Source organism: Mustela lutreola, chromosome 5 (assembly GCF_030435805.1).
Source record: "Mustela lutreola isolate mMusLut2 chromosome 5, mMusLut2.pri, whole genome shotgun sequence".
NCBI classification, from domain to species: domain Eukaryota; kingdom Metazoa; phylum Chordata; class Mammalia; order Carnivora; family Mustelidae; genus Mustela; species Mustela lutreola.
The window spans coordinates 11,524,546-11,550,473 of NC_081294.1; the positions used below are offsets into that span (position 1 = coordinate 11,524,546).

At 45.0% G+C, this 25,928-nt stretch overlaps 1 protein-coding gene across 4 annotated transcripts in view; it reads left to right on the top strand.

The window, feature by feature from the left end:
- TRIO (trio Rho guanine nucleotide exchange factor) overlaps window positions 1-25,928 on the top strand; it is a 336,828-nt gene that overhangs the window by 203,232 nt on the left and 107,668 nt on the right. For all 4 annotated transcript variants that reach the window (XM_059173670.1, XM_059173672.1, XM_059173671.1 and 1 more), the window contains exons 14-21: window positions 2,461-2,656; window positions 3,462-3,628; window positions 5,618-5,737; window positions 7,209-7,400; window positions 7,881-8,030; window positions 11,391-11,505; window positions 14,990-15,105; window positions 19,602-19,724. In XM_059173670.1, the coding sequence (XP_059029653.1) occupies window positions 2,461-2,656; window positions 3,462-3,628; window positions 5,618-5,737; window positions 7,209-7,400; window positions 7,881-8,030; window positions 11,391-11,505; window positions 14,990-15,105; window positions 19,602-19,724 (1,179 nt within the window). The remainder of the gene's footprint in view (window positions 1-2,460; window positions 2,657-3,461; window positions 3,629-5,617; window positions 5,738-7,208; window positions 7,401-7,880; window positions 8,031-11,390; window positions 11,506-14,989; window positions 15,106-19,601; window positions 19,725-25,928) is intronic.

Sequence of the window (25,928 nt, forward strand, 5' to 3'; positions counted from 1 at the left end):
GAAACTTACTGTTCCTTGGCCAATTTTTAAAAAAATCCCTGATATCTCTTTTATCTCATAGTCTTGCCATCTCTCAAAAGTGGATTTAGGTTTTCTATGGCTTAGGAATACTGTAGTCTCAGACTGCTGATGTTCCAGATAAAGTCTGCTCTGTTGGTCTGAGAACAACAAAATCTGACTAACATTCTGTGACAGTCACTATGGAGCACAGTTATATGTACATTGACGAAGAGGAACTTGTAGAATTCATAAACATTTGGGATCCAATTAAAAACAAAGTTACTTCTCCAAAGAATTTGTGTTCAAAAATGACTTCCACTTTCTTGAGCTTTGTTTTTGCCACCGATTTCCTGTCTTCTCTTGTATGGTTAAGAAGCTATAATGATAAACTTTGGGTGGGATTTTTGCCTGATGATCCTTTGATCACGGCCATTGCCAGGGTTTCTTTAAGCTCAGTGAGTAGTTTTGAATCCTGCTGGTTCTAGAACATTCATCCTTGTTTGTTATCTGCTCTTGAGTGTTGTCTGAGCCTGATGCATTTTCCATGAGACATATTGCTGAGTCTGTCTCAGCCACACCTAACCCTCTCCTACCTCAGTGTCAGAAAAGGGACCTTAAGAAAGAAAATTCCCCTTAGGGTAGAGATGAAGATTAAACTCTTTCCTTTTTTTTTTTTAATTTTTTTTAAAAGATTTTATTTATTTATTTGACAGAGAGAGATGGCAGGTAGGCAGAGAGAGAGGAGGAAGCAGGCTCCCTGCGGAGCAGAGAGCCAGATGTGGGGCTCGATCCCGCGACCCTGGGATCATGACCTGAGCCGAAGGCAGAGGCTTTAACCCACTGAGCCACCCAGGTGCCCTGACTCTTTCCTTTTAAAAAATATTTTCCCTCAGTGACTTTGGCTTATGCATAATTTAATATTTTTAAAATTTATTAATCTTATAAATTAGCCCAATTTAATAAATTAATGTGAATACACATACTATATGCAGACCCTACTAATGACTGAATAAATCCAGAAGATTTTTGCTCTAGGAGTCTGGGGAAGCTTGCAGTTTTTATTACTTCCCATCTCCTAGCTAGGTTCAATGTGACCTCTCTCACGTTGTCAGATTTTTACACTCAGGTAGTCACTGCTCATCTGGATAAGGAAATCGGGACTCATGGGAAAGGTTATTCCACTGAGGTAGAGGTAATATAGTATTCTTTCACAAGAGATTTTTTCCTTCTTTCTGGGTTTCATAATTTTTAGCCTTAATTTTAAAAAGTAGATTACGAAAGTTTTCAAACCGACTCCCAAGTAGCAAGGGTGATGCAGCGAACGTCCACATGCCTGTCTCCCAGATGGGGCAGGATTGTGTCTTCTTGCTGCAAACATCCCCACTCTTATTACTGTTGTGCGGTAGCGTCCTAGAGCCAAGTTTTGCCAGCTTACCGACTTTCGTAAATATCTCTACAAAGTAAGGCCTTTTCCCCCATAACCACAGTCTACCACCCCTCACCAATCAGAGTCCTTGATCGCTAACTAACACCCAGCCCCTGCTTAGACCTCCGCAGCTGCCTGGGGGCGGGGAGGTGTGGGCATCGCTTGTGTGGCTGATAGTCTTTCCATCCAGAATCATCTCTCCATCCACCCTTCTTTTATTTCCTGCTGTGACTTGTTGGAATGACTGCGTTAGCAGAAGAAATTAGGTCCCATGTTCTACGTTCACTTAGTGATTTTCTTCTGTTTTTTCTTTTCCTGGTATTTCCTATAAACTTGAAAGTTCAGTGTAAAGACGTGGTTAAGATTCGCATTTCATTTCTGTGCCAGATGCTCCCAGGGGCCACGGCTTCACTTCTTAGGTGGCTGGTCCTATCTGGTCCCACTTCTTTAGGGAGCTCATGTTGGTCTGTGGGGTTAAGGGCTGGCGGCCTGACCCTCCCGTGAAGTCCCTCCATCCCTTCCATTGTAGTTGACTGCACATTGATGGTCCTGGTCCGAAGCGTTACTTCACTAGGATTTCAATACAGGATTAGAAAAGAACTTTATAATTTTATTGTTTCTACATTTAATAACTAGATCTATCTATAAATGGAAACCTTCCTTCATTGTTATCAAAGGTTTAAATAATTATCTCTTTTACCAGGTTCTAGATAAAGGTTGGTTTGCAGACAACTTCTAATCAGAGGAGTTTTTCATTTAATTTTAAGCTTTTTACCCTTCTTCTTTTAAAAAAAAAAATCATTAGGAATTAATGTGTTTTTATAGATTTTTAAAATTTTATTCACTCATGATAGATTTTTTTTTTTTAAATTTAACTGCCCCATCTGTGGCTTGTGGGAGCCCCTATAGCTGGCTTCCATGTCCTTTGGACATGGTCACATTAGTCCCTTCCTTCCTTGCTTGGCACAGTGAGATGCTGCGGCAAATACTTATTTTCTAAGTCTTGATCCTAAGAAGGTACTCTCCTTTGTCAGATCATCTCAGACCTTGAGTCTTGGAACGATGAGCTTTCTCAGCAAATGAACGACTTTGACACGGAAGATCTCACGATAGCAGAACAGCGCCTCCAGCACCATGCAGACAAAGCTCTGACCATGAACAACTTGACCTTCGATGTCATCCACCAAGGGCAGGACCTTCTGCAGTATGTCAATGAAGTTCAGGCCTCCGGTAAGGAGTGCATGCTGTGCATACTGTCATGCTGTCAGTTGCGGTGTTATCATGTCATACAGGAACTCAACCTGTTAGTGTGCCGGCCGCAAAGTTTAGTGAGCCACCGTGATGTAGATATTCTGGGTACCGGCTCTTCAGAAGGAACAGTTTGCCGTTTTATTTCCACGTCCTGTGATCACGTGTAACATTACGATTAGTGTCCTTACCCTTGTTACTCTTGCCTGTCATCTCAGGGAGCGTGAACTCCGGTTGTACATCCACAAGTGAAATGGGAATCTCAAGATGGTCACATCCTTCCTTTCCTGTCTTAGCTGATGTGTTACCAGCAGATGTCACTCTAGGCTCAGAAATGTAGAGAGATGTCCCTAGTGCTTGAAACTTAGCAGCAACCTGCTGCTCCGTTCCTCATTTTACACAAATCCGATTAAATGCTTCCTGAAGAGTAAGCTGGGTGCCAGTGGAGGTGCAGCAAAAACAAGCCCAAATTCGCTCACTGGTCAAGCCAAGGGGCTCGAGTGCCCAGTTACCACTGCAGAAACAGATTGATGGGAAATGGGTTTGGTTTGATTAGCTCTACATTCCATTTTGCTTTGGAACACATCAGATACATTCTTACAGACCCCCTGGCATGCACATGTAAACACTCCTCTGCCCACTCCGCCTTCCTTGCACTTGGCATTCTAGGTAACAGGCCTGTTCCGGGTGGGGCAGATCATCTTCACAAAAGTGCGGTGTGTGTTGTGCGGCTGAAGAGCGGCAGATGTGCCCATCAACCTCTGGGCTCTCCCTTCATTGTCCGCAGGCGTGGAGCTGCTTTGCGATAGAGACGTGGACATGGCAACTCGGGTCCAGGACTTGCTGGAGTTCCTCCACGAGAAGCAGCAGGAGCTGGATGTGGCGGCGGAACAGCATCGGAAGCACCTGGAGCAGTGCGTGCAGCTTCGCCATCTGCAGGCCGAAGTGAAGCAGGTAAGCCAGCTGCCGGCCTCGAGGGACCCCACGCTACTAGCCCTCCGGGGAGGGACCTCCTGGCCACCTGGGACACAGAGCACAGCTGTTGGAAGCATGGTGTGAATCTCCATATGGCAAGGACAGAGCCAGTGCCTGGACCGCCATGTGCTTCCTCTGCAGTGGGAGACCTTCCCCGCCCAGCAGGTGGATCACCGGAAGGGAACGTCTGCTTAGTTTGTTTTGTCTTTGGTGGTCTCTTGTTGAAACTGAGCACGTTGCTTCTCAGGCTAAATAACTGTAGGATTGTTCTGCCAGATCGGCTGTTTTCAGTCTGCATGGGGTCACAGGCCAGAGAGGGCTGGGGTTGTCTCCTGTGGGCAGCCTGCTCCACTGTCCTATCTCAGAGAGCATGGCCAGATGAAAATGGAACGTCAGCAAGGGGCTGCTCCTGGCTCCTGGCCGATGGGATTCCTGTGCACACTCCTCGTGTATGTGACATTTTATCTCATGATCAGAGAAACCACTCCTACCGCCGTGATACAGGGAAAGCAGGGCTTTCTGGGATTCCGGTGGAGACACAGAAAAGCGTGTGTTAGGTTGAGCAGGGGGAGAAGGGGCCTCTGGAGTGTGAGCAGGTGTGGGCCCTAAGTGGGCGGCACCCACACTCCGGCAGATACACTCTCACACTGGAGAGCTTTAAGGAGCATTTGCTGGTCTCCCATGTGGTGAGATGAGGTATCGTGATCTGCCTCTTAAAGACCAGTTAATAAAACGTTCCTTCTTGCTAAAAACAAAACAGTGTGTCTGAGAAACAAAGGCATAAACTATTCACGAGGAATTGCATTCGCCTATAACAGTCTAAAAGTGGTGCTCAGAAATTACTGACTGGCGTCTGCGTGGCACAGGACAGGTCAGGTAGATACATGGGCGACAAGCTGTCAGGTGGCTGCTGTAGCCCTGGCTCCCCGGCACTTTCCAGGCAGCAGGAGGGATAAGACATAATGGGGAGGAAGCAGCATTTGCCTCAGAGAAGAAGGGTGTTCACACGGTGCTGGTCTCAGTAGCTGGAGAGAGAGTCCTGACTGTAACGGAGCAATGGTGGCGGGGCAGTGAAGTGGCTTTATTTTAACCTCCGCTCCCCACCCCCCAGAGTCAGGGCTTTCTGAGACAGAAGATGAGGAGAAGTAGGTATTGGGTAGGTAAGCAACGGTCTGTGCCACAAATAACTACCCGTGGTGACCTTCCACAGTCCTGTGGTTGCCACAGTTGGGTTGCTCTTGTTGGTGTGTGATGCTGAGAATCCCAGGGGGCGACCCTGAGCCTCGGAGCTCCGGGGAATCTGTTCTTCAGTTAGCGGGCCGTTTAGCACTGGCACTAAATTGGAAAGTATGTTGGTGAAATAAAACAGTTCCCTTATTAAGCAGTTTGCTAATTTTGCATATTTATTTAAAAAGGAATGAAAAATATTTTTCTTGGTTATCAGGGAATTATTTCGTGTTTTTTCTAAAGATTTTATTTACTTGAGAGAGAGCGAGTGTGCGGGTGCACGCATGAGCAGGAGTGGAGGGGCAGAGGGAGAGGGAGGAGCAGACTCCCCGCTGAGCAGGGAGCCCAGGACCCTGGGATCATGCCTGGGAAGGCAGAGGCTAAACCGACTGAGCCACCTAGGCACCACATTTTCAGGGAACTGTGGTAGTAGATATTCTAATAGGTCATCATAATCTGTTTTGACCTGTGGACTAATAATCACAATCCTCCGGACTCCCCACCTCTTCGGCACCCATTTGAAGCTGTAAGAGAACTGATTTAATTTTAAAATGCAGCACTCAGGATCGGATACTGTGGAAAGACGTCAGGCTGTCGGCAGAGGGATCATAAGGAAGCCCGTGCTTCACAGCTGACATGAGCAGCTTGAGCACCTTGTCCGAGTGGCTCGTGTCCCTGCTGGCCCACAGGGGGATCTCCTGCGGGGGGCTGATGCTTGGAGGTCCCCGTGTCGTGTTTCAGGTGCTGGGCTGGATCCGCAACGGAGAGTCGATGCTGAACGCTGGACTCATCACAGCCAGCTCGTTGCAAGAGGCAGAGCAGCTGCAGAGGGAGCACGAGCAGTTCCAGCACGCCATCGAGGTAGGGATGCCGGCCCGCCTCCCGCCTCCCGCCTCCCACCTCCCGCCTCCCTCCTGGTCTGCTGAGCCCCCGCTGCCAGGAGCACCTGCACCTGAGAACCCTAGCTGGAGTCTGGGCTGAGGGGCTTTACGTTTTGCGGGTCTTGCCACATGCTCCTGGACAGAGCAGAGCTGTGCACATCACCAATAAACAGCACCGTCCATGGAACTCCTCGACCCTGGTTCCAAGCAGCAGTCCTCACCTTCGTGGGTCAGTGCCAGGCCAGGTCCAGGCCCGCTCAGATTCACTGTCACGGCACATGAATTAATTATTTGTTGTGTTTTTGGGGAGGGGGGAGTTAATTATGGTAGGTAGTCTCAAGGTATTGGGAAAAAGAGCATTTGATTACAGATTACTTGTTATATACATTGAGAAAAAAGCCACAGAAAATACCACTAATTTATTTTCAAGATGGACGTATTTTCAACTACTCAGCTCCAACAGACACATATTAACACTTCTTCCTGAAGCCCAGACTCTAGGCATCTTCTGAAAACTATACGCTATGCCTAGTGATTTCTAATAATTAAGTTGCTAATACATGTCAGTGTGTCTGGGTGAAGGACAGCGTTGGTCATGTTGCATATAACCTTTTGTGGGGTCATTTAGTACCTTTCTAGTAAAATGCAAAATTTTGCTGTGGCAAAAAAAAAAAAAAAAAAGTAGAAAAAGAAAATTACTCTGTGTCCACAGAGACCCATGTACTCCCCCTAACTGCTCTTCTGTCTGGTGCTGTGATTCTTCTTTGGGAGAATCTGACCTGTCAGCCCCTCACGGAATCTTCTAATGAACATCCACAAGCAGGAATTCCTACTGGGTTTCTGATGTTATTTTCATATTTTAATATGGCATGAGCCTCCAGAGTATACCCTTAGCTCCTTCCTGGCTTTGAATTATGTTTCTCTCTCTCTCTTTTTAAAGGTCTATAGTTCTTGAAAACTTTTTACTCAAGTCTAAAGTTGAAGGTGAAAATGAAAAAGGCATTCAGGGTGGCCACCTTTTCTCCATGTGCCTGTGTGCCTCCAGCTGCTGTTATAAGGAAGCTCAATAGGAAGAATAAACTTGGAACATTTCAGCAGCTTTTTCAGAGTATTTAGGCTCTTAAGGCTTTTCTCTGCTATTTCTCAAGCTGAGAACCCCACGATGGGGACCCATTCTGGAATGTCATAATGAATTTCATCTTCATTAGGTAATTTAAATATAAATGCAATTGTTGTTAGGCATGAAAACTATGAAAACAACTTCTTCTTCTTCTTCTTCATTTTTGGCCGAGCAGTCTGCTGTGTTTGTGGAAGTGTCCTAATGAGTATTAAGTGAAGTTGTTTCTATAAAAACAGGAGGAGCGGTACCACAGCAGCCTTCCGTGTTCCTTTCCAGTAAACGCATGGCAGCCCTGTTAAGTAAGCATCCCTTCTCCTTTCTATTTCCTTAGAAAACACACCAGAGCGCCCTGCAGGTGCAGCAGAAGGCAGAAGCCATGCTGCAGGCCAATCACTACGACATGGACATGATTCGGGACTGCGCCGAGAAGGTGGCCTCCCACTGGCAGCAGCTCATGCTCAAGATGGAAGACCGCCTCAAGCTCGTGAACGCGTCTGTCGCCTTCTACAAAACCTCAGAGCAGGTGAGGAGGCAGGTCCTGTGCCCTGGGCTCCTGACCAGCCTTTTATGTTGAGCTGCGTTTTATCGGACAGCTCTGTCATTAACCCCGCAGTCATTACTAAGCCCGTCAGTTCAACTGCAGGCAGGGAAGAGCATTCTAGAAGTAGAAGAATTACTGCTTATCTCAGGAATCAAAGAGTAATAGGTTGGAAAGGAGCTGAGAAGACCTTCGTTTTCCTCTCATTTAAATACATAGGCTGAAACACACCAGAGAGAGACCAGGAATTCTGCTTTTATTTGGTTTTTGTTCTGAAAGGCCTGTCTACTGCCTGCTTTGTCCCCTGCATTTGTCCTCGCTTAAGACAGAGCCCATGGTTCCTTCCGATGGTCTTGGTCCCCAGGCCAGCACCTTTGTCCCCAGCATATGACCTGCCACACTTGCCAGAGATGCTGACCTGTGCCTGACCGGCCTGCTCTGAGCCTGCAACTCCTCTGCTCACAGGTCTGCAGTGTCCTCGAGAGCCTGGAGCAGGAGTACAAGAGAGAAGAGGACTGGTGTGGAGGAGCTGACAAGCTGGGCCCCAACTCGGAGACAGACCATGTCACTCCAATGATCAGCAAGCATCTGGAGCAAAAGGAAGCATTCCTGAAGGTATATAGGCAGCCCTTTGGGGTGCTGGTGCCTCTCTGAACAGGGGACACAGACGTGGGAGGGTTTGCTTGAAGGTGGCAGGGTCTGGACTGTCCCGTCAGAGAACCACAGATGTCCCCACGTGCCAGGCGTCTGGCTGCCTCCACGTCCCGGGGGCTCCCCCGACCTGCAGCTTTCCCCTGTGTGACATTGCATCAGCCCCGGGCCAGCTGGTCAGAGAAAGTCTTAAAATCTTCCATTTGTGATTTGCACTCTGGTTTTCCCAGAGAGCTGGAAACCCCTGTGAATAGGGCCTGGGTGGACATCAGAACACCAGATGATTCTGAGCAGAGACTGACTGATTTGGTGAGACAGAAATGCCTATAGCTTAAAGAATCTTCCTTTGGAAATTCAGCCTTTTTAGAAATAAAGCCTGAACCCAGTGCAGAGTAGACCCAAAGCAGGAACAGCTCTTGTGGTATGCAGGGTTGGTTACTTCGTTCAGGAAGCATTTCCTGCAAAAGAAACTTAATCCCATTCAAGCCCGGCTGGAAGTCTGGACTCTGAGAAGCTTTAAATGAGGAGGTTCTCTAGTTGCCTTTGTCGTGTGTGTACCTAAATCACCCAGATGTTCTACAAGGTGCTTAAAACATTGGGCAACATTTCCATGTTTCTGTGATGCGTTCTTTCACTCTTGACAATCTTCTGAGGCTCTACCTGTCGTCACTCAGACCTTCAAGAATAGGTGCGGTGTGTGCTTTTCATTGTCACTTTATTGAGTTTTGCTTTGGCATTCTGACCTCCCGACCCCATTTCCTGTTACATTTCATAGTTTCTGTTTCCATCCCGAAGGTGATGTCTGTCCTGACAGAGTTACTATTTAGTCTGGGAGAACAGATTGTAACTCTTAGAAAATTCTATCTGGTCATTTGAGTTTCCATCACATGACTTTCTTTTTAGCCGATCAGGGTGGGAAAGCGGCTGGTGACTCCCTCAGCCTCCAGCTGAACCATTTCAAAGGGGACTTGAAAGCTCCGGCCTTATGTGTCCTTGCTTGTTACGTTTATGAAATGCCCACCACTGTGAGGACATTTCAGTTGGAACCCTCATAATTTGCCTCTCTTTCTCTGCAGTCCATTCAGAATAAAGCAGAATTAAATACTCCGTAGTCTAAGTAAGACAGATACTTAAATAAAATTATAAAATAAAATACTCACTGATCTGTTCACATTCCTTTACTCAGCTAGGTTCACTAGTGTCTGTGTATTGGATATCTTTAAACTTTTCACTATGAAATTTTAAAGATACATACAAAAATAGAACAGGTAACAAACTCCTGGGTCCTTATCCAGTGTCTGTAAATATCGGCACCTGGGCATAATGCCCACCTTCCCTGGGCTGCTTTAAATTCTAGATGTTACATCATTTTATTTGTAAATACTTCCATATGTATCTAAACAGTAAATTCTGCCTTTCTGAAACAACTGCAATATCATTATTAGATCCTGGAAATTAACAGTATCTCTTATACAAAATCCAACAGTGTTCAAATTTCCCATTTCAATTGTCCAATTGAATTCAATTGGTTCAAATTGACCAATATTGTCTTTTATATGTGGTTTTAATCAGGATTCAAACACGGTCCGCCTGTTGACTGTATTGACATATTTCTGAAACCTCTTTTAATCTAAATACCAGCCCCTCTTTTATTACTATCTATTAGCTGAAGAAGTAAGTCACCCAGGCTGTAGCATTTCTCTCCCTCTGGATTTCTGTAATTGCATCCTGGGGAGTCATTTTGTGCCATCCTGGATTCTCTAAGTGTGTTCTGTTGAGAGCCTCATTTCAATTCAGGCTGGAGTGTGAGTGTGTGTGCGCGTGTGCTCCGCATACCTGGTGTTCTGTTAGGAGGCACACGAGTTCCGCTTCTCTTTGTGTCTGTGTGATACGAGGACTTCCCAGTGCTTCAGACGTGCGGAGTCCGTTCATCCATCATGTGCTTCTCTGTCTGCATTTACCTGATGGGCCTAGTACCCTGGGGTGAGAATGCCACGTTAGGAGTTGCAGAATGGTGAGATTCTGTCTTCTTCTGCCTTGATGAGCTAGAATTATTCCCTCCTTAGCTATTTGGTTACTCTCAAACAGAATGTGTCCAGAAAAGGCAGGCTAAGTGCTTTAATCTTTCCATTTGCTTATCATTTTCAGAATAATGGGTTGTTTGCCCTGGCAACCTCTACATAGGATTAATTTTTGTTCTGTCTTCCTGGATTTTAAGATATTTGGTATATTTTGATCAATTGCAGTCATTTATCCTTTTATACTCAACTCGTCCCATTCATGGAAGCTCCTTCCAGTCAGGTTGGCTCTGACGTCCTCCTCGCATAACCACGGTCGTCCACTGCCGCTTCCTCACTGTTTGGAACGCAGCCGATTTCAGGCTAATCTGAGGAGACTCAGGATACGTTCTTCTTTTAATTAAAAACTGTCCCAACTCCATCTATTGCAAAGGCCTGGAAACAGTGACCACCCAGAAACAATGAGCTCCCTGTGTCTTGTCCAGATTGTGGCCTAAATACCCTGTATCTGAAGGAGGAGACAGAGCTTCTGGAAGAAAGAGTAACTCCAGAAAGGAGATAGGAAATGGATAACATATTTCCAACTCAAATATAATTAAGAATATTTTTCCTCTTGTTTTTTAAAAATATATTAGTAAAATTAACTTATTTGGTTTATAAATGTGGAATCCACCAGTTATCTATTGCCATAGTAACACCACAAATCAAGGCACCCCCAAACTGACGGCTCACCCCAGGGGTTGGCAGTCTAAGCCCCTGAGAGCTGAATCCATCTGCTCTCCCCATCTCCGTGCTGCCCGTGGCTGCTTTCCTCCACAGTGGCTGGGTTCAGTACTGGCAACAGGGAGACAGAAAATCTATGACTTGGAAAGCTGAAAATACTGTCTGCTTTTTCTAGAAATCCGGGCACAGCTTAGCTGGGTGCTCTGAGTCAAGGTTTCTCCCAAGGCTGTAGTCAGGGTGTTGCCTGGGAGATGTGGTCAGCTCAAGACCTGGCAGGAGAAGGCCTCCAGCTTCTCCCTCTGACTGCCAGCAGCCACTCTCAGTCCCCTGCCCCGTGCGCCTCTCTGTAGGGTGGCGCTCAACACAGCAGCTGGCTTCATCAGAGCAAGAGCTCCAAGACAGATTTTTTTTTTAAATTGAAAGAGGATATAACCTATGCACTCTCCAAACCGCAAGTTGGCCCGATGAATGTTTTAGGTCAAGACATGCGTTAGAGCTGTATGGTGTTGTTGTCCGTATGTACTCAAAACATGTGTTTGTCTAAGTCATGTTAACAACACGTTGCCCTCCATGTATCTCTTAGGCTTGCACACTCGCTAGAAGGAATGCAGATGTCTTCTTGAAATACCTGCACAGGAACAGTGTCAACATGCCAGGAATGGTGACACATATCAAAGCCCCTGAACAACAAGTAAAAAGTGAGTACCGCTACGAGTCATTCTACTGGCGAGCAGTACGAGTTGTTTGGCAAGAAGTGTTCGAAGATCCTGACATCCAGGGCTTCATTTTATTTGTTTTTATGTTTTATTTTTAAATTTTTATATTTTATTTATTTATTTGAGAGAGCACACATGAGAGAGCACAAGCACAAGCTGGGGGAGCAGCAGAGGGAGAGGGAGACACAGACCCCCCCACTGAGCAGGGAGCCTGATGCGGGGCTTGACCTCCAGACCCTGGAATCATGACCTGGGCCAAGCAGCCGCAGCCGCTTAACTGCTTAACGGATTGAGCCACCCACGGCTTCATTTTAAATGTCTGTTTCATATTAACATTCTTGGCAGTTACCTTTGACTAATAATAAAATATGAAGCAAATGATATAGATTGATACTTTGTTGAATAAAGTTGAAGAGTATAAGCAGGGACAAAATGCAGCATGATATTTATTAGCATGGACTATTTTGTGCAAGCAAGGGAAAATATTGTAAATTGGGGGAAAAGGAAAACCAGAATTTATCTATAGTCAAATACTTTTAAAAGTTCAAGTCAGGAAATTGTACACCAAAGTTTTTGCTGGAAGGTATTATTGATTCTATATACTTAAAACATTAATAAAACCAAATTGCCAAATATCATACCTTTTGGTTTCATTTGAGTGTAAAAGTCTATAAAGGTATGTTTTTATGTATGCATATATATAATATAAGTGCGTAGAAACTGATCTGGGAAAATTTGATACTAAACTGTTAATAGGATCAGTATGAATAGAAGCAAGGGGGACCGAGGGTTTTTACTTTAGAATTCTGACTGAGTACTTAACAATGAAAATACATGAAGGTGTTCTCTAACTTAAAACTTGGATTTAATCATAGTTTTTTGTTTGTTTGTTTGTTTTGTTTTGTTTTGTTTTTTAAAATTAAGATGACTTGGAAATAGATCCTCAGAAAAATGAATGAGAGTTTGAGAGAGTCTTGACAGCAAGGACCCTGCCGTCCTCCCGCGGGGCTTCAGAGGCTGGCAGTAAACAGAGGAGGAACCTGGGCCCACAGCCTGAGCGCTCAGAGTTGGGTTTCATAACCCATTAACAAATGATTCATCTCACTTTTTAAACCCATACAATGGGCAGAAACTTTTGTACCTTATATTCCCTCCTTGTTCATCTGGATTCATCTGTCAGAGTTGTCACAGAAAAATGTCACATTGGTAGAGTCCCCAGGCTACACAGAGGAGAGTCATCTTTGGTGGGTTTCTCTCTCGGGGAGATGAGTGACTAACACAGCCACTTCTCAGCAAGTTACTGGCATTGGTGATCAGTTCATTTGGCTCATTTCCTATGACCGTCACTGCCTTTCTCTCCTCCATCAGTATTGCCTTTGGTTGCTGGTTGTACTCGGCTTTCTTTGATCGCAGATGTAAGGATCCTTACCACGTTGTACCAGTCCGAGGGGTGTGTGTGCATGTGAGGAGTGTGTGTCCCACATGCACACTTACTGGGTGGTCACTGTGTTTGCTGCTCTGTGTTATCATTCTGGATGCTCTGAAGAGCTAAAACCGAAATGTCCCGTTTCTCTCATTGGGCACTTGGGGACAAGAGATTTACATGTGTAACAGTGCAGTAAATCCACGTAAGGGTGATGGTGCCAGAAGAGACTGTGTCCCAGGACCCCAGATAGTCCTTCAGGGGCATGAGGAAGCCCCAGGAGGGTTTCCGTCCTAGTCCCGGTGGGGTGCTCCATGCTCTGCCTGGCCGCTTACTCTCCCCAAGTCAATCGGGCCCCAGGCAGGGACTGTAGAAAGAAGAGCCTGGAAATGACCCATTGGCTCATGTTAGTTTTACACGTGATGTTTTTATTTAAATGGTAGCTTAATTTTTTGACTAGCCTCAAACTTCAAAGTCTTAATTTGTGTCACTACATTAGTTTACTTTTTCAGTAAAGATAGTGGAGCATGACCACCGAGCTCCCTCGTAAATCTTGCTCACAGGTTCATGTTAAGCATCTAACTCTTGATCTCAGCTCAGGTCTTGATCGCAGGGTGGTAAGTGCAAGCCTCAGATTGGGCTCCCAACACGGGGTGTCGAGTCTACTTAATAATAATGTATCTTAGTCCTCTTTCTATATCAGACTTTAAAGATCTGCTCTATCATATGGATATCTAATGTCCAGTATAATGATTTCATAGTTGTCTTAACCTGTCCCCTAGTTGGGCTCAGATGTCACTGCCAGTTTTTCCAAACAGTGCCTTCATGTTCATGCACCCGAGTACATATGGCTTGTGTAAGCGCCGTACATCTGAAGGATAAATTGCTGGTTCAGAGATGTGCGTGCTTCCGGTGATGCCACCTATTGCCAGAGTGCCCGCTGCAAGAGTGGTGCTGTTTCCCCTCAGTAACACGGGGTTACCCATGCATGTTCCTCTCCCCCCATCCTGCCAGTGCTGGATAGCACCAGTGCTTGCAGGAAAAGCGTGCGGGATGGCCTCTTTGTTTGAGTGAGGTTAAACATGTTTGTGTGTATTTAGTGGTCATGTTACAAACTTCACATTTATATGCTTTGCTCGGGGCACCCGGATGGCTTAGTCAGGTAAGCATCTGCTTTCAGCTCAGGTCATGATCCCAGGGTCCTGGGATTGAGCCCCATGTAGGGCTCCCTGCTCAGAGGAGAGTCTCTTCTTCCTCTCCCTCTGCCCCTCCACCTGCTTGTGCTCACGCTCTCTTGCACGATCACTCTCTCAAATAAATAAATAAAATCTAAAATAAAAATAAATCTTTTTACACTTTGCTCATTTTTCTAATGAACCTTTCATCTTTTTCCTGACTAGCAAGTACATTTTGTCTGTGTCTTATATTTTTCCAATAATTTTAACTTGCTTTTTATTGGTGCTATACTGTTATGGTGGGTTTTTGTTTTTTTTTTTTTATCTATCGGGGTTTTTTGGCCTTTCTGGCTCCATGCTTCTCTGCTTCATGTCCTTGCTCCTCCTAATGATTTATATTTTTGTTTTTGTCTTTATTTTTTAAAAAAAGGAGAAGAAAAAAAACCTGTTTTCTTCTAGTACTTCACCATTATGACATAGATCCTATATACTAAATAACTTCTACAAAAAGGTTTTAATGTTGTTGAACAAATTACCTACTCCTGAAGTTTTTCCAGCCATTGTCAGATTGCCCTGCAGGGGGTGCATAGCTTATCCCACTCATCCAGATAACGCGAGATATTGGACCTCAGCCTTCAGTTTCCCATGACCTCAATCATAAGATAACCGATTGGGGTAAGAGCAGAAGGAGAGCTCTGGTGGACACACTCACTCACTGAGTGGGGAGAGCAAGCTGTGTGGCCCTTAATCTAATACTCTGTCTTGCACTGACATTTGCATAAAGTCTTTAAATAACATTGGATGGGATTTTGCAAGTGTTTCCACTGCTTGTAAGTACCAACATACGTCTTTGTTTTTGCTCTCTTAGATATCTTGAATGAACTCTTCCAGCGGGAGAACAGGGTATTGCATTATTGGACCATGAGAAAGAGACGGCTAGACCAGTGCCAGCAGTACGTGGTCTTTGAACGAAGTGCCAAGCAGGTCGGTCATTACACCAGGCTCCCCCATGCTCTCTGGCCTCCACTGGGTGGCTCTTGACACATCAGCCGTTTTTGAAAACCACTTTCAAATGATCAAAACAGTCATGTCTTTTAAATAAATTTATCATGAAAAGAAAACCCCTACCCTGTAAAAATGTGATTTGGGCCCTCAGAAAGTGTGTCACACAGCTGGCCTCCCCTGCCATTAGCTCAGACATAAGACCACCAGGTACAAGCCCTAATGACAATGATTCAAAAATTGTTGCAGAAGCTAGGTTCTGTACTTGTAGAAATACTATAGTGGGTGGGTTTTTTGTTGTTTTTTGCTGTAATTATATTTTCAAGATAAAATTTTGTTCTTCAGATAACTTGAGCTAAAATTAGGTAAGAAATGTTTCAGAATTTCTAAGAATTCAGCAGAGTTAAAAAATGTTCATGCAGTTAACTAATTCAGAGACTTCAAGAGAGTGCATTTGCGGAGCATGGGGCTTGCTCACTTAGTAGAGCACAGGACTCCTGATCTCAGGGTCATGAGTTCAAGCCGCATGGTGGGTGTAGAGCCTACTTAAAAAATAAGTAAAAAGGTAAGGCTAGAGTTTCTGTCTTCTGAAGTCATTTTGGGATAAGTGCTTCCACCAGTATGGTTAATCGTGGAAGATCGTTTTAGGGTAAAGTCTGTCTGACCCTAACATGAACTACGATTCCTGTCACTTCTTGGCATTAACGGTAGCACAGGAATCCGTAAGCTGTTGGTCCAGAATGTAGAGAGTCGGGAGGGCACGGAGGGCAGAAGTCTCGCTTGCAGAACACCTGTGTGAGCCATCTCGTGTTCTGCATGTCGGGGAGCTTAAAGTCACTGGGGCCTCTTCAGTGCTGTGGGTCGTGGTCACTGTATCAGACATGGACAGTCTTCTAATTTCACCGGTGCCTGCCACAGAGTTGGCATTCAGTTAAATCTTTTAGCTCAAGAAAGATTGAATTTTCCTCATTCCCACTTAGGGAGAATATTTTCGATTTGGTCAGTATTGGTTTCAGGTGGGCAGTGAGGGGCTCAGAACGGCTTAGTTCCCCTGAGGCTAGTAAGCCAGAGCTCCTGGACTGTAGACCTGGCACCAGCTTCAGCCCTTCCCTTATCTCTGCTGATGTTACCAGAAGTAGTTAGAGTCCCAACAGAAGTGGCAAGCAGCATTTTTCAGTGTTTAAATATATTTTATTTAATGACAGTTCAACCGAATTTCAGACTTACGGGGCCTAATTTTGTTTCTAAGTAGAGATTGTCTCATAATCTCTTCTCATATGTCTTTCTTTATTGTTTCTCTGCCGAAAGACTAGCAGTCATTTAGCTACAGAGAACACAATTGTAAATAATTACTTTAATAGAGAAAAACAATGGAATGTGTTGTTGCTTTTTCCTGAAGTCAGTTCATTTGCCCAAAATGAAATCTGGAAGTGCTGGCCTTTGCAAGCCTGTTGGGTTCTGTTCTGTACTGTGCTCACAGTCCTGCACTGAAACTGCTTATCTATAACCCCAGTTCTGGAGGCGCTCCCTGATGCACGGCACCCTGAGCTTAACTGGCAGGAATGCAGAGTGCTGATTCAGGCCCCGGCTCTGGGGGGCGAGTCCCGGCCCTCGGACTTCCCAGGCTCCTCTGGCCTCCTCAGTGCTCTCCCCAGGCTCCCCGCTGGCATTCTCCTAGGCTGTATGGGGCTGGCTCTTTCTTCTGTTTCCTGTGTTCTTACCTCCTCTGCTGGTACCTCCCAGCCCTGACCCCCACTTCGGGTCTGCAGATTTAGAAATCCCAGCTGCCTCCGTGGTATCTACTTTGACCTTGCTGAGACCAGAACTGGACTCATGAACCCTGTCCCCCCTCCTCATCTTCTGTGGGTGTCCCCCAAGCCCCCTCATCTTTTCTTTTTAATTTTTTTTCAGTGTTCCAAGATTCATTGTTTATGCACCACACCCAGTGCTCCATGCAATACATGCCCTCCGCAATACCCACCACCAGGCTCACCCAGCCCCCCACCCCGTCCCCTCCAAACCCCTCAGTTTTTTTCTCAGAGTCCACAGTCTCATGGTTCATCTCTCTCTCCGATTTCCCCCAACTCACTTCTCCTCTCCATCTCCCAACGTCCTCCATGTTATTCCTTATGCTCCACAGATAACCGAAACCATATGATAATTGACTTTCCCTGCTTGACTTGTTTCACTCAGCATAATCTTTTCCAGTCCTGTCCCTGTTGATACAAAAGTTGGGTATTCATCTTTTATGATGGAGGCATAATACTCCATAGTATGCATGGACCATATCTTTTTTATCTATTTGTCTGCTGAAGGGAATCTTGGCTCTTTCCACAGTTTGGTGACTGTGGCCATTGCTGCAATGAACATTGGGGTACAGATGGCCCTTCTTTCCACTATATCTATATCTTTGGGGTAAATACCCAGGAGTGCAATTGCAGGGTCATAGGGAAGCTCTATTTTTAATTTCTTGAGGAATCTCCACACTGTTTTCCAAAGTGGCTGCACCAACTTGCATTCCCACCAACAGTGTAAGAGGGTTCCCCTTTCTCCACATCCTCGCCAACACTTGTTTTTTCCTGTCTTGTTGATTTTGCTGGCCCCCTTGTCTTATGGAGTGTGTCCTCCAGGCTCCATCTTCCTATGTGGGTGTCCCCCCTCATCTTATGGGGTGTGTCCCCCAGGCTTCATTGTCCTATGTGGGTATGTCCCCCAGCCCCCATCATCTTATGGAGTGTGTCCCCGGCCTCCATCGTCCTTTGTGGGTGTCCCCCCTGGCCTCCTTGTCTTATGGGGTGTGTCCCCCTCCTCATCTTATAAGCTGTGTCCCCCAGGATCTCCTCTTCCATGGTGTGTCCCGTGCCCTCTCACCTTCCAGGGTGTGTAGCACCTGGTTCCTTTCTTTCCCAGTTTCCCACCTTCACTCCTTCGTGAGGCCCACAGGTGCGGACCTCCCACACCTGTCAGATCTGCCCTCCCCCTTCACGTTCAGAGCCAGCACACTGTAGGAACCCCAGCCGTGTCCTCCCTGAGTCTTGGAGCCCATTTGCTGACCGGTTACTTCTTCTACTCGCTGTGTACTGCAGTTCCTTTTCCACACGGCAGCCCTGTTAGCTTTCACAAAGAAGTCGAGGCTGTGCTGGTGAGCTCCTGGGCCTTCCTGCCCTCCAGTCTCTCTCCAGCTTCTCCTCTAGGCCCCGCAGCAGACCAGCTCAGCAGCCTGTGGCCACAGCGCACTCCGCTCTGCTGCTGTGTTTCTCCCTGTTCTTCCGAACCTGTTGCTTCTCCAGCCAGCCTCTCCTGGCCTAGACATCGCCTCTGCTGAACTCCATTCTAAGTATGGTGCCCCAGTTCTCATTTGTCTTTGTGTGTCTTTCTTCGTCTCCCACTTCCTGCCCAGTCTGCAGGGGCAGGGCCGAAGCTCCACTCAGTCCCCCAGGTAGCACCTGACTCAACAGTAGGCCCCCGGAGACAGTGTGATTAAGTACGAAAAAACCAGGGACCTTTGGAGGGAATTGACAAGCATCGCTTTCAGCCTCCAGCCGGCAGCAGTGTTAACACTGTCCTGGGCGGGCTGTAGCCTGACCGCCATAATTCCCGTGCAATCTGCTGCATGGTAAGTCATCTGGCCAGGTCATGGTTTCCTTCTCACTTGGCCTTCTAAAATGCTGTAGGTGCTGTGACGTAGCTAATAGACACGGTGACATTTCTGCTCTAAGACGAGCACAGCACAACAGATGACCCAGAGACTACAAACGGCAAATATAAAAGCTTCTCCATTTTTATGTTTCTTTCCCACAGTGTTGGGTTTTTAGATGCATATGTTTGAGTAAGTCTGATTTCACTTTAGCTTCGTGGAAATAGAAGTGATAAAACCACTTTCATCTAAGGGCACGAGATTGCGTATGCACTAGAACTGGGTCTTTGCAGTCTGAGCCTCTCTGGCCCCCTTCTTCTCAGGTGTGCTCCCTTCTCTCCTGCCACCACAAGGATTAGGTCCCATCCTCTGCTGGCGTCCCCCAACCCCATGGCATGTTTGGGCATCATGGGATGGGACCCCCAAAAAGCAAGTGTGGTGGGTCCCACTGATACTCAGTGAAGGCAGGAAGAGGAAATAAGACCTAAACATTTAGCAGCGTGAGGCTCTCAGATTGCCCCCCATCCACACCTTCTCAGTATCTTAGAGAAAGGATCTTAGTGTTCGCTGCTTCTGTTGTGATTGTATTTCACAGCTCTAAGAACCTCTTGAACTGTTTAATCATTGTGATATAAGTGATGTGCTTCCTAGAATGTCAGGGTTTTTCTTTTACTTTTGGACTTACAATAGTTATTTCAGAAGCTCATCTGTCCTTGAGGCAAGTACTTCTAGGTATGTGCCAGCCTTGGCTTGTGGCTTCACATCTGCCTGCTCTGCACATGGAATGGGGCTGCCTTTACCAGGGCTCAGCCATGAACGTCTCTATTCCTTCCCTCTCTAGGCTTTAGAATGGATCCATGACAACGGGGAGTTCTATCTTTCCACACACACCTCCACGGGCTCAAGCATACAGCACACCCAAGAGCTACTGAAAGAGCACGAGGAGTTTCAGATCACTGCCAAGGTAGGTTCAGGTTGGTAATAAACATCTCTTCAGTCACATAGATGCCCAGCAGGTTTTCCAGAATAACCTAGAACAGGACACTTCATGTACATAAGGTAATTCTCAAATAAAATAAAAAATAAAAAGTCACTTAAACTCCTTACCCAAAATTGGAGAAATAGTGGGACCCCAGTGGCTCATCATACATTAATGTAGGTGACACTTCCTTCTGCCTTTCATGCTTGTCCTCAGCTGTCCCTCCCTTTATGTGGTGTTCCCTTTGGATCCTCTGATTTTGGCAGAATACCTTTATCTTTTCTCTTCTGTCGTTTCCATTACTTTTTTTTCCTTTTTATTTTCTTTTTCGAGGTCTTTTCAGAGTACTTGATATTTTCAGGAAACACTGTGTGGTGTTACTGACTTGGTGTGGGTGTGTTTTGTGGACACTCTTTGGCCTGGTGTCTGGTCAGGGACACTTCCTGCTGTAGCCCTGCTCACACCCCGCCCGGTCCGGTAGGGAATCGGTCTGGGGTACGGCTGGCAGAGTTCACCTCCGCGGGCTTGTAGTGCTTGTACATGGGCTTATGCGAGTGGACTCATCTTCACTTTCTTCCTGAAAGGCGAAGTAAAATTAAACACATGGCATATGTAATATATGTGAGTAAAGATGAATTTTTAAGCCAATCTGTAAGACTCCACACATTGCCACGAGCATTTTCCACGTTAGAGTATATACCCACAGAGGCTGTTTTACCTCAAAACAGTTTTGAGATTTTTAGAGTTCCCTTCTCAACCTGTGGTATTTTTATTTTTGTTTTTCAAAAATATACATTCTTTGTAATATTGAATATACATTCTTTGTAATATTTTCAGAAGTGCCTCTGTTTTTGATGATAGATTTGAGGTGGTGTTTTTTTTTAAAACTGGAAATTCAGATTTACTGGTAGAAATAAGTGATTAAGCTGGATAGTCTATTTAGTTAAAAAGAAGTATTCCCACAAAGTTAAAAAAAAATGATTTTCTCGTGTTGCCCTTAAGGTGGCTTTGAAAATCGTCAGTGGGAAATTGTTAAATCCTCTAGAGTGGCAACAGCTACTTTGTATTATGTTTATCTGTACTTTGTTTTCTGTAACTGTTTCTGACCCCTCCTGCTATTCCTTACTGCCCTCTGCCCGCCCACGAGATGTGGGCTCTGGGAACCCCCGGTCTTTGCTCTGGAAGAGCACACAGTCAAGTGCCACTGTGGACACTATTGACCCCTGCGGGGCTCGGCAAGAGCTGGCACTGGTGGTGGGGGGTGGGGGCACCGTGAGCACTGGGGCTCGGGGGCAGGCTCAGGCAATCAGGCAATGACAGCTGCACGCAGAGGGGCCATGAGCACCCAGAGGTCGCCCACCCACTCATCTGAGGAGAGCTGACCTGCCTGCCCCTGCAGGTAAGAGCGTGCCTTTTGCTTCCTAGATACAGCACCACTTTGGCTGTATAATTTTTGTTTTTCTTAATAGTTGGATAATAAATTATAGTTGTGTGCCTCATATGATCTATCTTTGTTTCTTTGAATAGCCTTTGATTATAGGTATTAAGAAAATGCCTAAGATCCCACTCAGAGGGTAGATTTAAGATTGGTTCCTTTTCACGAGCTTACATCTCTGTTAATGCTGCCCTCTGCAGGTCATTATGCACAAACACCCCTGTCGCTGCACAACCCCAGGGGGCGCCAGGCACACAGATGTGATGTGAATGCCACTCTCTGCAGTGCACTAGCATGGCAGCTATGTTCCACCAGTGGGCTGTATGCAAAAGGATTTTTTATTTCTGAATTTCCCTTCTCAAATTTGGGGTATGGTTTTTAAAGAATGAGCAGTAGCAGGCATCTTTTCGCCCTTGCATTTTGTAAAAAATAAGCATCTAAAATCACAGGTAATATCTGACCTTGCTGTTTCCCAGATATACAGAGCTCTTTCTTTCACTGAATATACAGAATCAGTTTTGGCAAAAGGAACTGGTAGATTTTGAAAAGAATACCTCTTATTCTTTTTCTTAGCCTTTTTATTCTTTTGGTTTCTGGCTGCCTTTGTTTTAATCAGACAGCCCCTGCTCTGGCCCTTGGAGGTGTTGCTCGCCTTCTGTTCCCCTCTCACAGTGTCTTTAAGAAACCATTTTTCTTTTGTTATGTAGAGACTCTTTTTTGCTTTGACTTGACGGTCTTCCAGCTCTGTTGTTACAGTGGCTACTCTTATAACATATTTAGTATAATAGAAGTAAAGCCTTTTGGTTACTATCTGACCTATGACTCAGCTGCATTCCTTTGCCACTCTTAATGTAATAATTTCTCAAAGTGTTTTGCAGGCATCACCTGCATCCAGGTCATAAGTTTACTTAAAAGCCAATTTCTGTCCTTATTTGAGACTTAGTGACTTAAACTCCTTAGGAGTGAGATCTGAAAATGAGCAAATTTAAGCAAGGCCCCACATGATATTTACATAAGCACACTGGAGTCGGATCCACGGCCTTCTCCTTCCTTCACACTTCCGCCACCCATGTCCCCAGCGCCAAATGCCTTAATCTGCCAGAAAGTGACCAAGACCATTGAATGTGCGTCCTTTCTGGATTTCTGCTTACTTAAGAACATGATGAGTAAAGATCCTTTGAGCTGGTAGACTCAGAAATTCAGTTTGCTTTTACTTTTCTATAAGCCCCTGATTGTGCTGACTGATGAGGTCGTTCAAATTACAACATTTGCATTCTTTTACAATAAAAATCTACTTCTGTAACAGTCTCTAGAAATAATGATGAAGACTTGTATAATACTTCATTTTAAAAGAGGTAGAAAGTTTTTTTTCATAGTGTTAAGTAGCCTTTTGGAGAAAAACTGAGTTGGATTCATATCCCACCTTGATACCAAGGTAAGTGTCAGAAAAAGGGCTGAAGTAGCAGCAGTGAAAACCTGACCCACTAGAAGAAATAACAGGACACAAAACCCAAGCCCATAAAAGAAAGATAAAAATCACACACACAATAAAATATGAAAATTGCTAATGGGCAGTCCACTGTAACTAAAAGACAAAAAGCAGAGAAGATAAATACACAGTTCATATCACAAAGGGCTGATTTCTTAGAAGTAAAGAGCTTTTCTAAATCACTGAGACAAAACAAGAAAGTAAACAAAAGATGTTAACGAGGGCTCGCAGGAAAAGAATTACAAATGGCTTTTAAATATATGAAATTGTCAAATTTATCTAAAATAAAATTACACATCAGAACTGCAGTGTGTTCTGTTTTCACCCAAGAGATTGGCAAAGATCGAGAAGCTTGCAGCTGTTGTCTTGGGAGTGGTGAATGGAGGTGACCTCTGCGGGTGTCACCGTATCACCAACCATCATCACAGACGCACTTTCTGCCCAGCCCCCCAGGCCCACATCTCGAAATGCGGCCTCTGCACGTGCGCAGATGAACATGCTCAGGAGCAGCATGAAGGGCCCATCAGTGCAAGCGCATTAGCTCATAGAAACAATATGCTGCTCTCAACATGAAACAAGGGTGTTGCTTGTGTTCTAGTGGCGAAGGATAATTGAGTTGTTAAATGGGAAGTACTTGGTGTAGAGCAGGGCTTATTCTGTGCAAGCATTTAGGTACAAAATGAGAGAGAGAATAAAATATAGGTGTAATCCCTTCTGTACTAAAACGTTTCTGGAATGATAACATAGGATGTTGATCACTGAGACAGGTCATGGGAAGGCAGGGCAAGAAGACTTTCCACTTTGTATCCTCTTTTACCTTTTGAATTTTGAATTCAATGCTTACATTTAAAAAATACCAATTAAAAAAATATATATCAAGATATAAAAGGTTCATGAATGAGCAGATTCATCATACTTCACTTTTATCACATTAATTCAGTCATTATTCACAGAGCCCTTGCCACTCACCAGAAACCACTCCTCGTGCTGGCCTCATGGACTGCCGTTTCTAGTTAGAGAAACAGGCAATAACAAGACGAATGGGTAAATATATATTCATGTGCGTGCGAAGTAATGAGAGAAAGCAGACAGCCATCAGGGAGGGAGGGAGGCCATGGTTGAGGGAGTGGCTCGGCCACAGCTATTGGAGAAACTGACTACCGATGTTTAAATAAAGTTGCAAGCTACCAGGCTCTGCCTCTAGGCCACCTTCTGCGGCATCTAGTGTCCTATTCAGTAGTAGCCTGTTGGTGGTGTTACACATTGGCACCTGGTCTGTTTTGTATGATGTGTACTAGGCAAAAACCCTCCTGCCCGTTCTTGGTGTTTTTGTTTTCCCTTTCAGTTGTCCTTTTTATCTTCACTTTGGTGACCTTGGTGCTTAAGACGGGACACAGTTTTCTTGCCTCGTTAACGATACGCATAACTCTGAGTACCCTTCACCGATGGAGCATGGGAAGATAGGTGCTCCCTGGCTGTCACACAGAACCTTCTTTGTGCTTCTCAGCACAGTAGTATCTGGGCACACAGCAGTGTAACCTTATCTACGCAACGCAGTTTGTTAATAATCCCACCATACTCCTATTAATTGTCTTTCATATTAAAATTTAATAAAATAAAATTTAATAATTTCAAATTAAAATTCATAGTAAATTTAATAATAAAATTCATAATAAAATTTAATAAGTTAACTTCCTCTTGGAATGTATGCTTCCAAGTCTGAAACTTTGACTTCTTTATTTGGTTTATATTTAGTCTCTTCTTAACATATCCAGAAAGATGTGTTGGTAAGTGAAGATTTGGTTGAGGGGCGTCTGGGTGGCTCAGTCGGTTGAATGTCCAGCTCTTGATTTTGGCTCAGGTCATGATCTCAGGATCCTGAGATCAAACACTATGTTGGGCTGTGCACTGGGTAAGGAGTCTGTCTAAGATTCTCTCCCTCTTCCTCTGTACCTCCACTCCACCTTTCCCTCTCTTAAAGAAAAGATCTGATGACAAATCTTTTCCTGTTAGCTCCCTCAACCCGAGTTCATTTCCATACCAGATGAAAGCTCTGTCAACTTCAGGGTAGTTTAAGTTTTGCTGACTTTTTCCAATAAACAGCTTGAATAGAATCTGCAGTAGTTAATTTTTTTTCCACAGAGACATGATTGTATCTGAGTTTTGTTTTCACTTGTTTTTTGAAAAGTATTATATTAATGCCTGTTACAGTAACTACCACGCCAGTTAAAGTTCCAGGCATATACATACTTGCACAAAGAACCTAATGTTAATTTATTTTTTCAAGAAATATTTGGTAAATGTCCATTATGCGCCAGGCAGATGGCAATGAGTGAGCAAAACAGATATCCTGGTCCTGTGGTGGTTACATTCTAACAAGAGACAGACAGGCAGTAATGGTAGTAAGTAAGCTGGGTCCTTGTTAGGAGGTGATCTGTGCCTTGGGGACAAGTAGAGCTGATAGGGTAAGGAAGCTGATAGCTATGAAAGGAAGGGAAAGTCGTAATTTTAAGGGAATCAGGGAGGGGCCTGCTGAGAAGGGGGCCTTTAGTCAAGCGGAGACCAAAAGGAGCCACGGAGACATCTGGGGGAATAGCATCCCGGGCTGGAGGGGTGCTGGGGCAAAGAAATGGAGACAGGGAGCCTCTGTAGGGCCCACATGCTGGACACTGGCCAGTCGGGTGCTTGGCTGCAGTGAGGTCACCCCGGGGGGTTCTGTGCAGAGCCCAAGGATTTTGACAGCTGGCTTTACAGGTAGCCTAGTGAATTCTGCCTCAGACTTACTGTATAAACTAAGATAATTTATCCAGGTTTTGAGCTCTGACCTTTATCCTTTTGGGATTTCTTTTCTTTTCTTTTTTTTTGAGGCCTCTGCTCTCATGTACACCTGTTGGGGGCGGGGGGGTTAAAGTCAGCTTCCTGAATATTAGGCATAGAGATTTTCTCGATAAAGTCCAGTGGAAAAAATCAGGTTCCCTGCCAGAGGAGTAACTGTACTCGTTGCAAGAGCCAGCGGGAACGTTGAAGGAAGCCTCCTTGTCGGAACACACGGGAAGGATGTGGTAGAAAAATCAGTTGAGTGAAGTCACTGCCATAAACGCTAAACCAATGTTTTAGGCTTATCTTTAACTTGAAGAAAAGTAAGCAAGTTATGTTTAAGTTAATTAAGATATCTTCTCTAAGTACATACACAAACAAAATAACTTTTTTGAGAGGGAGCTCTACAACAGCGAAGGACATTTAAAATACCTCTAGGAAGATAATT